This window comes from Polyodon spathula, chromosome 29 (assembly GCF_017654505.1).
Source record: "Polyodon spathula isolate WHYD16114869_AA chromosome 29, ASM1765450v1, whole genome shotgun sequence".
NCBI lineage: Eukaryota > Metazoa > Chordata > Actinopteri > Acipenseriformes > Polyodontidae > Polyodon > Polyodon spathula.
This window is the reverse complement of record NC_054562.1, coordinates 2,064,823-2,081,089: the sequence shown is the minus strand read 5'-3', so window position 1 is coordinate 2,081,089 and position 16,267 is coordinate 2,064,823. Positions and strand designations below refer to the sequence as shown.

The following is a 16,267-nucleotide window of genomic DNA, read 5'->3' as shown; positions in this document are numbered from 1 at the left end:
TCTGTGTGTCTCTGTGTGTGTGTGTGTGTGTCAATGTCTCAGTCTGTCTATCTGTGTGTCCGTGTATGTGTGTTTCTGAGTGTGTGTGTCAGGATGTCATGGTCGTGTCTATCTTGTGTCCCGTGTGTGTGTGTGTGATGTGTGTCTCAGTCTGTCTATCTGTGTGTCTGTGTGTGTGGTGTGTGTGTGTCATGTTTGTCCTCAGTCTCTGTGTATTAACTGAACGCAATTCCCCTGCAACCTCAGTGAGCATTAGCGCCCCTCTCCTTCCTCGCCACTCTGGCCAGCAGCAGCAGTGATGAGATGGAGGCAGCCCTGCAGGAGAGGGTAGAGTCGAGCCACCGGCTCACTGAGAGGGTGCTGGAGATCTGCGACAGCTTTCACAGCGCCACCATGAGGTTGGGAGGAGACATCGCAGGTAAGTACTGCAGCCTGGTATTGAAGCCATCCAGCCCTCTGAAATGTCTTTAATAATATACAGCACTAGACCCTGATATGATGGCCCTCTGAAATGTCTTTATATTATACAGCACTAGACCCTGATATTGATGTGATCCAGCTCTCTGAAATGTCTTTATTATATTCAGCACTAGACCCTGATATTGATGAGGTACAGCCCTCTGAAATGTCTTTATAATTTACAGCACTAGACCCTGATATTGATGCGATCCAGCCCTCTGAAATGTCTTTATAATATACAGCACTAGACCCTGATATTGATGAGATCCAGCCCTCTGAAATGTCTTTATAATATACAGCACTAGACCCTGATATTGATGAGATCCAGCCCTCTGAAATGTCTTTATAATATACAGCGCTAGACCCTGATATTGTTGAGACACAGCCCTCTGAAATCTCATTCTAATAGACACAGCACTAGACCGCTGGAGATTGAGAGTCCCTCTTTTGCATACCGAATGAACGCATGTACGCCTGGTATGAAGTGTGGGTTGTGTTGACCCTGCTATTATAGAAACGTTTCGAAGCTTGTGAGATCTCTCTCTCAGAGAAGTGACGAGGGATCCTCTAGTGGGATCCAGTCCTGAAGTAGGCTCTGATCAATGATCTGGTTTCACCTCAGACTCGGATCGCTTCCCTGACGCAGTGAGAGAGTTGAACTCCCTGCTCTCCAGAGAGAACCAGAGACTGGAACAGCTAAGAGACTCACTGCAGGAGAAGCACAGGAGAAATGAACAAGGGTGAGAGAGGGAGTGGAGGAGGGAAGGGAGAGAGAGAGAGAGAGAGCGAGAGCGGGCGGGCGAGAGACAGAGGGAAGAGAGAGAGAGAGAGAGCTGAGCGGCGGGCGAGAGACGGAGGGAGAGAGAGAGAGAGCGGGGGAGAGAGAGCGAGCGGAGAGGGATGAGAGAGGGGAAGCGTGTAGGGGAGCTTGTGTGTGTGTGTTCTCTTGTGTGGTTGTGTGTGTCTGCGTGTCTCTGTGTGTAATTGTGTGTGTGTGTCTCATTATTCTCATTTATAATTCTTAAAAGAAATCTCTCAATGCAGTTTCAATGAGTTTTTCATTCGGCCCCTGATCTTTCATTATTGTGCTGTTCCTCCTTCCTCTCTCTGCCCTCTCAGTTCTCAGTGCTGGGGATGCAGGTTGAAGCTGTGATCGGTGTCTCTCTCTCCTCTCAGTTCTCAGTGCTGGGGATCTCTCTCTCTCTCTCTCCTCTCAGTTCTCAGTGCTGTCCGCAACGACCCCTACGTACTCCAACTTCGACCCTAGTGAAGCCGAGAGAGAGGGAGTCTCAAGAGTCCGACCCCTACGCCAACTTCGACACAGCCCTGAGAGAGGGAGATAGAGAGAGTAGAGTCAAGCGTCCGACCCCTACTCCAACTTCCCCCCCCCCTCGACACTAGCCACTCTCTCTCCTCTCTCTCTCTCCTCTCAGTTCTCAGTGCTGGGGATGCAGGTTGAAGCTGTGATCGGTGTCTCTCTCTCCTCTCAGTTCTCAGTGCTGGGGATGCAGGGTGAAGCTGTGATCGGTGTCTCTCTCTCCTCTCTCTCTCTCCTCTCAGTTCTCAGTGCTGGGGATGCAGGTTGAAGCTGTGATCGGTGTCTCTCTCTCCTCTCAGTTCTCAGTGCTGGGGATGCAGGTTGAAGCTGATCGGCGTGTCTCGGAGCTCCAGTCTCGGATTGAGGACCTGCAGTGGGACATCGACTCTCTGAGCGACGTCTCTCCTCTGTCTGTCTGTCTCTCTCTCAGTCTGTCTCTCTGTCTGTGACTCTCTGTGTTTCTGTCTGTCTGTCGATCGGCCAGAGTCTCTAGAGAAGATCAATCGAGTAGTCACGACCTCCACCTACATCCAACAGATCTACAGACAGCCGCACAGAGCCCTCGACTGAAGATTAGCTGATCTGCGACGTCTGGATGGAGTGATCCTAGAGTGGCTGTTCTGTCACCCTGACTTGGCTGCATGGACTCGCTCCGGTGACACCTCTGATCAACTTCGGCATAGCAGGAGGTAGTAGACTGAACCGTCAGACCTGAGCGACGTGTCTGCGATGCCAGTGAGGACCCGGGTCGAGACACTAAAGGAGGCGATCAAGAAGTCAACATCGTAGAGTAGGGTAGGAGACTATCTAGGATAGTCTACCAGTATGTTCTCTCCTTTCCTCTCTCCTCTCCCCTCTCTCTCATCTCCTTTCCTCTCTCTCTCTGCCCTCCTCTCCCCTCTCCTTCTCTCTCTCTCCCCTCTCCTTCTCTCCTTTCTCCCCTCTCCTTCTCCCATCTACCCCCTCCTCTCCTCCTGAGAGGTGAGTCCTCTCTCATCATATCTCTCAAGTCCTTGAGGAGATGAGGAGAGATGGGTGACTCTCTTATCGTCAGAGGGGTACTCTCTCATCCCCCTCCTGTAGGAAGAGCCTCCTTTTGACAAAGAGAGAAGCTCCTCTCCCTCCTTTCTTTCTCTTAAGTCTAATGACTCCTCTAGCTCTCCTCTCTCTCTCCTCTCTCCCTATCTCCTCTCCCCCTGTTCTCCCCTGCGTCCTCTCTCCGCCCTCTCCTCTTCCCTTCAGCTCCATCATAATCCATTCTCTTGATAGGTATCCCCCTCAATTTTCACATATCTCCCTCCTCATCCTTCATTCTCCTCTCCTCTGACTCCTCTCTCTCCCCTCTCTCTCTTCCTCTCTCCCCCTCTCCCTCTCTCCAATCGAAATTTGCTCAGATCGATATAACCCTTTGGAACGTCAAGAAACTCCCTGCTAGTTCAAATTTTCTAGCTCCCTTATCTCACTGTAGTCTATTGTATACATCTGTGAATAGGAGTCAGGAGTTATTACAGTCTCTATTATTATTTCCTTATCCCCTTATTATATTATTATTTTATTCTCCTGTTTTGCTCAGTCTGTGCTGCTTTGACTGAGCTCAGGAGCTGCTCTTCAGCTCTAGCTGCTCTGCTGCTAGTTATTGTATTGTGCTTTGTCCAGCAGTTCTAGGAGCTACAGCTCAGCATGCCTCTAGCTGCAAGGTGGTGAGGGATGCTGGGAGCTGTAGTTCTTTAACTGAGAGCTGGGCTGGGCCGTATTGCATTGTTTTTAAAGGTTGTGTTGCTTGACTGTGATTTTGTTATCTCGCAGACTGTGCTGGCTTTGACTGAGTTCCAGATCTGCTGCTGTAAGCTCTAGAAGCGCCTGCAATAGTTTATTGTATTGTCAATTCGGGCCACCTTAACCTAGTGTCTTCAGTGTGAATTCAATGGCAAACATTTCCACTAGAAGTCTACTTCTCAGTGTCTTCAGTGTGAATTCAATGGCAAACGTTTCCACTAGAAGTCTTTCTCAGTGTCTTCAGTGTGAATTCAATGGCAGTCGTTTCCACTAGAAGTCTCTCTGTTTCTCAGTGTCTTGAACTGAATCTAGTTGAAATGTTTGTGATTTGAATTTGTTTGTTTTAAAATTGTATTCTCCTCTCCTCCATCTCGCTTCTCTCCCACTAGAACTTCCTCATTGTACCTTAACGCAAATTCAATGGCAAATCGTTGTTACAACTAGAACAATATCTCACATTAGAGGAGACGTTTCCACTATAAAGTTCTTTCCTCAGTGTCTTGAAACCTCTATTTTGAAATTTTTTTGTGATTTGAATTTGTTTGGTATGCTCCTCTCCTCCCCATTCCCCCTCTTTTTCTCTTTCTCTCTCTCTCTCCCTCTCCCTCTTCTTCTCTCTCCCTCCCTCTCTCTTTCTCCTCTCCTCTCCCCTCTCTCAGTTTGAGGAGATGAACTCTGACCTGGAGGAGAATCGAGAGCTTGCTGAGAACAGACTGTCAGAACTACAGAAACTGAAGCAGGACCTTCATCAGATAAACAGCGAAAACAGCAATATGAAGGTGAGAGAAAGAGAGAGGGAAACACTGTGATAGGACCTAGTGCTGTATATTGTAAAGACATTTCAGAGGGCTGGATCTCATCAATATCAGGGTCTAGTGCTGTATATTATAAAGACATTTCAGAGGGCTGGATCTCATCAATATCAGGGTCTAGTGCTGTATATTATAAAGACATTTCAGAGGGCTGGATCTCATCAATATCAGGGTCTAGTGCTGTATATTATAAAGACATTTCAGAGGGCTGGATCTCATCAATATCAGGGTCTAGTGCTGTGTATTATAAAGACATTTCAGAGGGCTGGATCTCATCAATATCAGGGTCTAGTGCTGTATATTATAAAGACATTTCAGAGGGCTGGATCTCATCAATATCAGGGTCTAGTGCTGTATATTATAAAGACATTTCAGAGGGCTGGATCTCATCAATATCAGGGTCTAGTGCTGTATATTATAAAGACATTTCAGAGGGCTGGATCGCATCAATATCAGGGTCTAGTGCTGTATATTATAAAGACATTTCAGAGGGCTGGATCGCATCAATATCAGGGTCTAGTGCTGTATATTATAAAGACATTTCAGAGGGCTGGATCTCATCAATATCAGGGTCTAGTGCTGTATATTATAAAGACTTTCAGAGGGCTGGATCTCATCAATATCAGAGTCTAGTGCTGTATATTATAAAGACATTTCAGAGGTCTGGATCTCATCAATATCAGGGTCTAGTGCTGTATATTATAAAGACATTTCAGAGGGCTGGATCTCATCAATATCAGGGTCTAGTGCTGTATATTATAAAGACATTTAAGAGGGCTGGATCTCATCAATATCAGAGTCTAGTGCTGTATATTATAAAGACATTTCAGAGGGCTGGATCTCATCAATATCAGGGTCTAGTGCTGTATATTATAAAGACATTTCAGAGGGCTGGATCTCATCAATATCAGGGTCTAGTGCTGTATATTATTAATTCATTTCAGAGGGCTGGATCGCATCAATATCAGGGTCTAGTGCTGTATATTATAAAGACATTTCAGAGGGCTGGATCTCATCAATATCAGGGTCTAGTGCTGTATATTATAAAGACATTTCAGAGGGCTGGATCTCATCAATATCAGGGTCTAGTGCTGTATATTATAAAGACATTTCAGAGGGCTGGATCTCATCAATATCAGGGTCTAGTGCTGTATATTATAAAGACATTTCAGAGGGCTGGATCTCATCAATATCAGGGTCTAGTGCTGTGTATTATAAAGACATTTCAGAGGGCTGGATCGCATCAATATCAGGGTCTAGTGATGTATATTATAAAGACATTTCAGAGGGCTGGATCTCATCAATATCAGGGTCTAGTGCTGTATATTATAAAGACATTTCAGAGGGCTGGATCTCATCAATATCAGGGTCTAGTGCTGTATATTATAAAGACATTTCAGAGGGCTGGATCTCATCAATATCAGGGTCTAGTGCTGTATATTATAAAGACATTTCAGAGGGCTGGATTCGCTCAACATAGCGAGTGAGATCCCAGAGGAGATAGAGAACAAGGTCAGTAGAGTGATACGCTAGGGCACGTTTCTAAGACTCGCCTTCCTCCATCCGCGCCATCCCCCTCTCGCTCGCGAGCAGGCGCGTCTCTCTCTCTCGCGCTCTCTCCTCTCTCTCTCTCCCCCCTCTCTTTCTTTCTCTCTCCTCTCTCTCTCCCTCTCTCTCCTCTCTCTCCGCTCTCTCCTGAGAGATAGCGCTCTCTCTTGGGATCTCTCTAGCTCCAGGGGCTCTCTCTCTCCTCTCTTGCGAGAGCCGCTCTTCTCTCTCGTCTCTCTCTTCCTCTCCTCCCTCCCTCTCTCTCTCCCTCTCTCCCCTCCCTCTCTCTCTCTCTCCGCTCTCTCCTCTCTCTCTCTTTCTCTCTCTCGCCCTCTCTCCCCCCCTCTCCTCTCTTGAGATGCTCTCCCTCTCAGCGTGAGAGGTATCGCTAGGGGGCGCCTCGTTCTCGTCGGTCCTCGGGTTCCGCGCCTTGGAGGGATAACCTGGACGACGGTTGTTGGGGACAACCGAGCTCTCTAATTGTCCCTCACTCTCCCTCCCCCCCTCTCCCGAGAGAGCTCTCTCTTATATCTCTCGCTCTCTCTCCCCTTGTTGGTGACTTGGGTAGTCGCGCTCTCGGCGCCCTCTCCGTGTCTAGGCCTATCACCCCCCGTTTCTCTCGCTCGGTATCTCTGAAGGGTAATTGAGTTTCCGACAGGCAGGGTTTCTTCGATGGGTGTTTAGCCGTGGGGTGTTCTATCTCCCCCCCCACCCACCCCCCCCCCCCCCCCCCCCCCCCCCCCCCCCCCCCCCCCACACTCTCTCTCCAACCCCTTTCCCTCTCCTCTCTCTCTCTCTCTCTCTCCAGGTGCAGTTGGTCTCTAAGGCACAAGTGGTAGTTAAAGAGTGCTCAGAGTATCGCTGTCTCCAGTCCCAGTTCTCTGTCCTCTACAACGAGTCTCTGCAGCACAAAGCCCAGCTGGACGAGGCCCGGTCAAGACTGCAGGGGACCCGGGGGATCCGCCTGAGACAGCTGGACCACATGGAGGTACTGGAGAGGAAGGGACGCTTGCACTAGAGTCTCTCTCAGCGTCTTCAGTGTGAATTCAATGGCAAACGTTTCCACTAGAAGTCTTTCTCAGTGTCTTCAGTGTAAATTCAATTGCAAACGTTTCCACTAGAAGTCTCTCTCAGCTACACACTCCTGAGTCAGCCTCCCCTCGACGCGCGGTCAATCCTCAAGCGACCTCGCGAAGACCTTCGTGTTCCTCGAGGAGCGCCGCTCGCGCTTTTGACAGTCCGACTCGGTTTGGGACGCGCCTGTCGACTCCGTTAGCTCTCTCATGAAATCTCCCCTCTCTGCGGGGTGCTCGCTCCTCAGCGCGGAGCTCGGGAGTCTCGGGTCCGGGCCCCGTTTCACTGAGCTCGCGGGAGAAGTTGCAGAGCCACATTGGAGCAGAGATGTGCTCCCCGCGCGGCGCCGCTCCGTCTAGCGCGTAGTGCCGCTCTTGTCTTGTCACACGATCTCGCTCCTCACGCCCCCTGTGCTCTTACACGCGCGTCGTTCGCGCCCCTGCTCCTCTGACAGCGCCCGCCTCTCGACCGCGCGTCGTCGCTCAGTTCGGCCTCACACCGTGCTTCTCGCTCGGGCCGGGCGCAGCGGCGTGGAGATCTGTTCTACGTCGAAGAGGCGTCGCGGGGGAGCAACTTGGAGTCGCCGCTCGACTAGACGCAGCGAGAGGGGGAGGTGCAAGAGAAAGCGCGCTGTTCTCTCCTACTCGCGCGGCGGATGGGGGCGAGGTGCTGCGCGACGTGTGATGGAGAAGAGCGCTCTAGCGCCCTCGCCCGTGTGTATCGCAAGGAGGGGGTGTGTGGTAGCGAATGTTGAGAATGCAGCGCTGAGCAGAGGGAAGCAGTGTGTGTCCTCGTAATCGAGAGGAAGAGAGGAGCGAGAGTGTGTCCGGGAGGCAGCGAGTGTCTGGGAGGGGATCGCGCTGGAAAGAAAGTGTTCCAGCGCCCCATGGCTGCGCCCTAGGGGATGGGGGCCGGAGAGCATGTGAAGAAGCCCTCCTCCCCCGCCCTCGCCGAGACGCGTGCGCGCTAGGCGCGGCGGGTGTCTCACAGAGAATTCTCCGCATGCTCTCTTATCGGAGCGGGAGTGGAAACGAGAGTGGATAGAATGTGAGGAGAAGAGAGGAGCGGGGGCGCGCGAGTGTGTGAGACAAAGAGAGGGGAGATCGCTCGATATCGCGCCAAGAGCTCGGTTTGAGAGAAAGAGACAGTGTGTGTAAGCGAGGGAGGGGAGGAGAGAAGGAGAGAGTCTCTCACTATCTCTCCTCTCCCCCTCTCTCTCTCTTTCTTTCACACTATCTCTCCTCCCTCCCCCTCCCTCTCTTACACTCTCTTCTCTCTCTCTCCCTCTCTCTCAGCATGATGAGCTCTCTCTTCAGAAGAAGTTGCGCACGGAGGTGATTCAGCTGGAGGACACGCTGGCTCAGGTGCGGAAGGAGTACGAGATGCTGAGGATCGAATTCGAGCAGACGCTAGCCGCCAATGAGCAAGCAGGTGAGGAGGAGAGGGGTGCCCCCTGGTGTCTCAGCAGAGTGTCACACCCACCCTCCAGCTTCCCTGACTCGCGGGTTTCTGTGCAGTTTGTGTGTGATGTGTAATCCCCCTGTGAAAAGCCATTTTCACTGTGAAATCTTTATTTTATATAGCGCCTTTCATAGCGGAGCACCACCACAAAGCACTACAAGATGCAGTAACAAGAAAATCCATAATACTTAAAATACAGAAAAATGCATCATACGTGATATACAGTAAAAACAATGCATAATACACTGAGGCTCTATCTCTCCTTACCTCCTCTCCTCACCCCTCCTCTCCTCTCCCCTTCTCTCTCCTCCTCTCCTCTCCCCTTCTCTCTCCTCCCCTCCTCTCCTCCTCACCCCTCCTCTCTTCTCCGCTCCACTCTGCTCCTCTCCTCTCTCTTCTCTCCCCCTCCTCTCTCCTCCTCTCTCCTCCTCTCAGGTCCCATTAACAGGGAGATGCGTCATCTGATCAGCAGCCTGCAGAATCACAACCAGCACATGAAGGGAGAGGTTCAGAAATACAAGCGCAGGCTGAGAGACGCACACACAGAGCTGAGGTTACCACCCACGCCCCGTGGGTCCTCTCGACTCGTGCTCCACTCTGCGCCGCTCCTCTCTGAGAGAGAGAAAGAAAGAAAGAGAGAGAGAGAGAGTCTTGCGTGTGTGGTCTCGACTCGTTTACAAACTCTCTAGCCGTCATCTCGTTCTCTCTCGCGGCTGTGTCTCTCGACTCTCTCTCACCTCCTCTTCTTCTCTCCTCTCTCTCGCTACTTGCTGTGTCTCTGCTCGTCTCTCTGCGAGTGTGCTCGCAGGGGCTGAGAGAGAGAGAGAGAGAGAGAGAGAGAGAAAGAGATGAGAGGAGAGATAGAGACGAGAGAGAGATAGAGATAGGCGCTGCGTGTGTGGAAAAAAGCACACTCCACTAGCTGATGGAGTGAGGGCTTACTGAGTGATATTAAACTGCAGTTACAATGTAATTCCAGTCCAGTCCAGTGATATTAAACTGCAGTTACAATGTAATTCCAGTCCAGTCCAGTGATATTAAACTGCAGTTACAATGTAATTCCAGTCCAGTCTAGTGATATTAAACTGCAGTTACAATGTAATTCCAGTCCAGTCCAGTGATATTAAACTGCAGTTACAATGTAATTCCAGTCCAGTCTAGTGATATTAAACTGCAGTTACAATGTAATTCCAGTCCAGTCTAGTGATATTAAACTGCAGTTACAAAGTAATTCTAGCCAAGTCTAAAATAGTGATATTAAACTGCAGTTACAATGTAATTCCAGTCCAGTCCAGTGATATTAAACTGCAGTTAAAATGTAATTCCAGTCCAGTCCAGTGATATTAAACTGCAGTTACAATGTAATTCCAGTCCAGTCTAGTGATATTAAACTGCAGTTACAATGTAATTCCAGCCCAGTCCAGTGATATTAAACTGCAGTTACAATGTAATTCCAGTCCAGTCTAGTGATATTAAACTGCAGTTACAATGTAATTCCAGTCCAGTCTAGTGATATTAAACTGCAGTTACAATGTAATTCCAGTCCAGTCTAGTGATATTAAACTGCAGTTACAATGTAATTCCAGTCCAGTCTAGTGATATTAAACTGCAGTTACAATGTAATTCCAGCCCAGTCCAGTGATATTAAACTGCAGTTACAATGTAATTCCAGTCCAGTCCAGTCTAGTGATATTAAACTGCAGTTACAATGTAATTCCAGCCCAGTCTAGTGATATTAAACTGCAGTTACAATGTAATTCCAGTCCAGTCCAGTGATATTAAACTGCAGTTACAATGTAATTCCAGTCCAGTCTAGTGATATTAAACTGCAGTTAAAATGTAATTCCAGTCCAGTCTAGTGATATTAAACTGCAGTTACAATGTAATTCCAGCCCAGTCCAGTGATATTAAACTGCAGTTACAATGTAATTCCAGTCCAGTCCAGTGATATTAAACTGCAGTTACAATGTAATTCCAGCCCAGTCTAGTGATATTAAACTGCAGTTACAATGTAATTCCAGTCCAGTCTAGTGATATTAAACTGCAGTTACAATGTAATTCCAGTCCAGTCTAGTGATATTAAACTGCAGTTACAATGCAATTCCAGCCCAGTCCAGTGATATTAAAATGCAGTTACAATGTAATTCCAGCCCAATCCAGTGATATTAAACTGCAGTTACAAAGTAATTCCAGTCCAGTCTAGTGATATTAAACTGCAGTTACAATGTAATTCCAGTCCAGTCTAGTGATATTAAACTGCAGTTACAATGTAATTCCAGTCCAGTCCAGTGATATTAAACTGCAGTTACAATGTAATTCCAGTCCAGTCCAGTGATATTAAACTGCAGTTACAATGTAATTCCAGTCCAGCCTGGTTAATATTTAATACAGGCTGGTTTATATTTCTCATGTCAGTGATGTCATTGCTGCTGTTCTCTGATAGGCTCGTGCCCAGCGAGGCTCCGCCCTCCTGCAGCCTCAGTCAAGTATGGAACTCGACCTCAAAGACGACACTTCCTGTTCACCCCTGACCCTCACCCCTTCCACTTCCTGTGACCTGAGCATGAAGGCGGAGCCGGATTCCGGGCCTAGGTCCGGGGATCTGATACCCAGGTTAGTAGATTGGTATATTTGCCCCTGAAACTTCCATCGGTGTGTCAGGTGTCAGTGTGTGTGTGTGTGTGTCTATTGTTTTCTGTGTCTCAGTTTGTGTGTGTAGTCCCTGTGTCCCTCATTGTTTAGTCCTGAGTCTCAGTTTCACAGAGTGTGTGTATCTTAGTGTCAGTGTGTGTGTCTCAGTGTGTGTCTTCAATAAATGATATCTCTCTTGTCTTTCTCCAGGTCTGGTAGGCACGGCGACAGTGAAGGCGGAGCCAGTGCTTGAGGGGGAGGGGCCTGTGCAGGGAGGGGGGAGTGTGGTGAAAGAGGAGGAGAGAGAGAGGGGTATGGGGAAAGGAGGTGGGGTTGGGGTGAAGGAGGAGAGGGAGAGGCCACACAGCCAATCAGAAGAGCCGGACCGAGCAGGGGGCGGAGCCAAGCCCAGCAGGAAGGAGCAAGAACAGTTGAAAGTTGTGAGGGCGGAGCTTAAGTGAGTATGACATCATCTAGAGAAGCGCTCGTCCGGTCACAAGCTATTGAGAGGAGCAGAATCTTGGGGGAGAGTGTGGAGGCTGGCTGTCTGTCTGTCCTACTCTGTTCGGTGTGACGTGAGTGCCATTTTTCGATAACTCTTCCGTCGGGTCTTTCCTTTTCTCTCTGTGTACACTCCGGTCTCACACCTCCACCTTCAGAAGACAAAAATCGTCAGTCCACACTTTCGAGGAATTCATTGTCGTATAACAGACTCCTCTACACCAGATCACCTCCAGATAGGGGGAAGGATAGGCGATGAAGGAGATAGCGAGAATACTCAGACTGGGGTGAAGCAGAGAGGCGAGTCTACGGATACGTGAGAAAGGCAACAGACTACCACAGACTTGGGAGTGATCTGACAGGAAGGAGTGACAGACGTGACCAGGAGATAGGAGCCGAGGGAGAGGTAGTATATTAGTGAGGAGGAGAATAGGGAGAGAGCAAACAAAAAACTGCGATGAGAGGGGGCTCTGATGCTCTCTCCCCCCCTCTCTCTTCTGCTCTCTCTCTGTGTCTGATGGTGTCTCCCCCTCACTGTCTGACGCTCCTCCTCCTCCTCTCTCTCCTCTCTCTCTCTCACCTCTCTGTGCGAGACGAGGTCTGATCCCCCCCTGACTCTGTTCTCCTCCTCTCTGTCTCTCTCTGTGTTTGACGCTCTCTCCCCCCCTCTCCCTCTCTCTCCTCCCCCTCTCCTCTCTACTCTCTCTCTCTCCCCCTCTATGTCTTGAGCCGAGAGGGAGGGCGAGTGGGTGAGACGAGAGTACCTCCTCCCCCCCTCTCTCTCCCTCTCTGTCTCTCTCCCCTCTCTCCCCTCTCTCCCTCTCTCTTAGGAAGGCGCAGGAGTCCCAGAAGGAGATGAAGCTGCTGTTGGATATGTACCGCTCCGCCCCCAAGGAACAGAGAGACAAAGTGCAGCTCATGGCAGCCGAGAGCTTCTGGAAAGCAGAGGTGAGACTGTGTGTGTGTGTGTGTCTCTCTCTCTCTCTCGTCTGTCCTGTTGAGGTGTGTGTGTGTCTCTGTGTACACTCTCCTCTCTCCTCTCTCCTCATATTGAGGGGGCCCTGGAGGAGAAGTGGAGAGGGGAGGGAGTGTGTCCTCTGTGGTATTCTAACTCTCCTCAGAGCTCATATTCTCTCCTCTCTCTCAGATTGAGGGGGCTGTGGGAGAGGGAGAGGAGGGAGGGAGTGTGTCTCTCTTTGTAACTCTCCTCTCTTCCTCTCTCTCAGATTGAGGGGGCTGGAGGAGAGGGAGAGGAGGGAGGGAGTGTGTCTCTGTGTAACTCTCCTCTCTCCTCTCTCTCTCAGATTGAGGGGGCTGGAGGAGAGGGAGAGGAGGGATGGAGTGTGTCTGTTTGTAACTCTCCTCTCTCTCTCAGATTGAGGGGGCTGGAGGAGAGGGAGAGGAGGGAGGGAGTGTGTCTCTGTTTGTAACTCTCCTCTCTCCTCCTCTCTCTCAGATTGAGGGGGCTGGAGGAGAGGGAGAGGAGGGAGGGAGTGTGTCTCTGTTTGTAACTCTCCTCTCTTCTCCTCTCTCTCAGATTGAGGGGGCTGGAGGAGAGGGAGAGGAGGGAGGGAGTGTGTCTCTGTTTGTAACTCTCCTCTCTCCTCTCTCTCAGATTGAGGGGGCTGGAGGAGAGGGAGAGGAGGGAGGGAGTGTGTCTCTGTGTATAACTCTCCTCTCTCTCAGATTGAGGGGGCTGTGGGAGAGGGAGAGGAGGGAGGGAGTGTGTCTCTGTGTATAACTCTCCTCTCTCTCAGATTGAGGGGGCTGGAGGAGAGGGAGAGGAGGGAGGGAGTGTGTCTCTGTTTGTAACTCTCCTCTCTCCTCTCTCTCTCAGATTGAGGGGGCTGGAGGAGAGGGATAGGAGGGAGGGAGTGTGTCTCTGTTTGTAACTCTCCTCTCTCCTCCTCTCTCTCAGATTGAGGGGGCTGGAGGAGAGGGAGAGGAGGGAGGGAGTGTGTCTCTGTTTGTAACTCTCCTCTCTCCTCCTCGCCAAAAAAAAAGAAAGAAAAGAGAAAAAAAAAATCTCAGATTGAGGGCTGAACGGAGGGTACAATGAGACAGGAGCTCTGATCGACCCCACAACCGATTGGAACTCTCCTCTCTCTCCTCTCTCCTCTCTCTCAGATTGAGGGGGCTGGAGGGAGGTTTTGAGTCAACAATAATATCTCCCTGGTTCCTAACTCTCCTCCCTAATTTCAAAAGATTGACGCGAAACTGGCTCAAGGAGCGGAGGGGAGTTTCGAGTGAGGTAAAAGTCTAACTCAACCCCGACCATCCTCTCTCCTCGCCTCCCTCTGTCACACTGTAGACACCTTATACGGACAGAGAAGAGGAGCGAGCGGGAGTGTCTAACTCCCCCGACCTACTCTCTCCGCACCTCGTGTTCTCCCACTCCCTCCCAGACACACCATACACATTGAAGAAAGGGAGAAGGGAAGGAGGGAGCATGCGAGATCTCTCGTCCCTGTGTAACTCTCTACCTCTCTTCTCTCCCTCCCTCCTCATCTCATCAGATTGAGCGGGGCTGGTGTAGAGAGGGAAGAGGACTGGAGGTCCTCTCCCGTGTCTGACCCCTTCCCGAGAGCCTGTTTGTAACTTCTCTCCTCTTCTCTCTCCTCTCTCTCAGATTGAGGGGGCTGGAGGAGAGGGAGAGGAGGGAGGGAGTGTGTCTCTGTGTGTAACTCTCTCCTCTCTCAGATTGAGGCGCTGAGTCAGAGGCTGAGGGAGCTGGAGGAGAGGGAGAGGAGGGAGGGGAAGAAGATGGCCGATGAAGATGCTCTGAGGAAGATGAGGAGCGTAGAGGAGCAGCGAGAGCACCTGACCAAGAAACTGTCTATCGCAAAACAGGTCCGTCTGTTCTGTCTCTCTCTGCAGGGACGGGAATGAGAATCCCGCTGCACAGCAGTGTGATCCAGTCCTGCTTTCACTAGGAGGTAGTTTGGGACGAAAGTGACCCCCTGATTATTCTTTCTGTGTGACCTAGTACCTCTGTAGCTGGCTGATCCCCTACATCACCTGGACTTGTGGATGTCTAGCACTGCTGTGGCACATAGGCTTGATTCAGGTGCAGCAATGGAGTCCAGTCCAGTCTAGTGATATTAAACTGCATGTACAATGTAATTCCAGTCCAGTCTAGCTCAGTAAGATGATGATCGTATATGATGGCATGTTCCACATAAGGTCACGCTCAGTATCAAGATCAACCTTTGACGCTGTTTAATTCGCAGACAGGTCACTATCTTTTTACGTCATGTTCATTAGGTACTCAATCACTATAATTTGACGTTCAATGTCTGCATAAGGTCCAAGGGCCAGGTCATATAAAATGTGACGTCAGTCAAATGTTGAACAATAAGGTCGGGCACATACACAATAATTTGCCGTCAAATGTTACATTAAAGGTCTATGATATAACCTAATTTGACGTACAATGGTACATTACAGTTCAGGTCAGATCATATTAATTTGACGCTATGTAACATTATACGTCAAGGCAGACACTATAATTTACGGTCGTTGGTACATATCCCGTCACGTCTCAGATCACGTCAATGCGAGTGATTAAGGTGAAGAAGGTCAGTCAGATCGCGATATTTGACGTCAATGTTACATGCGAGGTCAGGGGTCAGATCACTATAATGTTGACGGTCAAATGTTACATTTGAAGGGCGGTGCCAATCAACCCCCTTAATTGTAACGCTCGCTTTGACTTGTCCAAGATACGCGTCAGGTCCCAAAGCTGTGACGTCCACATGGTAATGACATGTCAGTCGACTATATTAAGGTTGCAGTTACAATGTACTTCCAGTCCAGTCTAGTGATATTAAACTGCTGTTACAATGTAAAAAAAGTCCAGTCCAGTGATATTAAACTTCAGTTACAATTTAATTCCAGTCCAGTCTAGTGATATTAAACTGCAGTTACAATGTAATTCCAGCCCAGTCCAGTGATATTAAACAGCAGTTACAATGTAATTCCAGCCCAGTCCAGTGATATTAAACTGCAGTTACAATGTAATTCCAGCCCAGTCCAGTGATATTAAACTGCAGTTACAATGTAATTCCATTCCAGTCCAGTCCAGTGATATTAAACTGCAGTTACAATGTAATTCCAGTCCAGTCTAGTGATATTAAACTGCAGTTACAATGTAATTCCAGTCCAGTCCAGTGATATTAAACTGCAGTTACAAAGTAATTCCAGCCCAGTCCAGTGATATTAAACTGCAGTTACAATGTAATTCCAGTCCAGTCTAGTGATATTAAACTGCAGTTACAATGTAATTCCAGTCCAGTGATATTAAACTGCAGTTACAATGTAATTCCAGTCCAGTCAAGTGATATTAAACTGCAGTTACAATGTAATTCCAGTCCAGTCCAGTCTAGTGATATTAAACTGCAGTTGCAATGTAATTCCAGTCCAGTGATATTAAACTTCAGTTACAATTTAATTCCAGTCCAGTCAGTGATATTAAACTTCAGTTACAATGTAATTCCAGTCCAGTCTAGTGATATTAAACTGCAGTTACAATGTAATTCCAGTCCAGTCTAGTGATATTAAACTGCAGTTACAATGTAATTCCAGTCCAGTCTAGTGATATTAAACTGCAGTTACAATGTAATTCCAGCCCAGTCTAGTCTAGTGATATTAAACTGCAGTTACAATGTAATTCCAGTCCAGTCTAGTT

At 49.0% G+C, this 16,267-nt stretch overlaps 1 protein-coding gene across 1 annotated transcript in view; it reads left to right on the top strand.

Annotated features, from left to right (window-relative positions):
- LOC121302134 (E3 ubiquitin-protein ligase BRE1A-like) overlaps nucleotides 1-14,500 on the top strand; it is a 20,809-nt gene extending 6,309 nt beyond the window's left edge. Inside the window, exons 5-16 of the mRNA XM_041231954.1 lie at nucleotides 248-418; nucleotides 1,082-1,184; nucleotides 2,061-2,190; nucleotides 4,213-4,332; nucleotides 6,722-6,901; nucleotides 8,283-8,418; nucleotides 8,884-9,001; nucleotides 9,686-9,689; nucleotides 10,892-11,061; nucleotides 11,270-11,536; nucleotides 12,411-12,528; nucleotides 14,281-14,500. Of these exons, the coding sequence (XP_041087888.1) occupies nucleotides 248-418; nucleotides 1,082-1,184; nucleotides 2,061-2,190; nucleotides 4,213-4,332; nucleotides 6,722-6,901; nucleotides 8,283-8,418; nucleotides 8,884-9,001; nucleotides 9,686-9,689; nucleotides 10,892-11,061; nucleotides 11,270-11,536; nucleotides 12,411-12,528; nucleotides 14,281-14,469 (1,706 nt within the window). The 3' untranslated portion in view covers nucleotides 14,470-14,500. The remainder of the gene's footprint in view (nucleotides 1-247; nucleotides 419-1,081; nucleotides 1,185-2,060; nucleotides 2,191-4,212; nucleotides 4,333-6,721; nucleotides 6,902-8,282; nucleotides 8,419-8,883; nucleotides 9,002-9,685; nucleotides 9,690-10,891; nucleotides 11,062-11,269; nucleotides 11,537-12,410; nucleotides 12,529-14,280) is intronic.
- The last annotated feature ends 1,767 nt before the right edge of the window (nucleotides 14,501-16,267 follow it).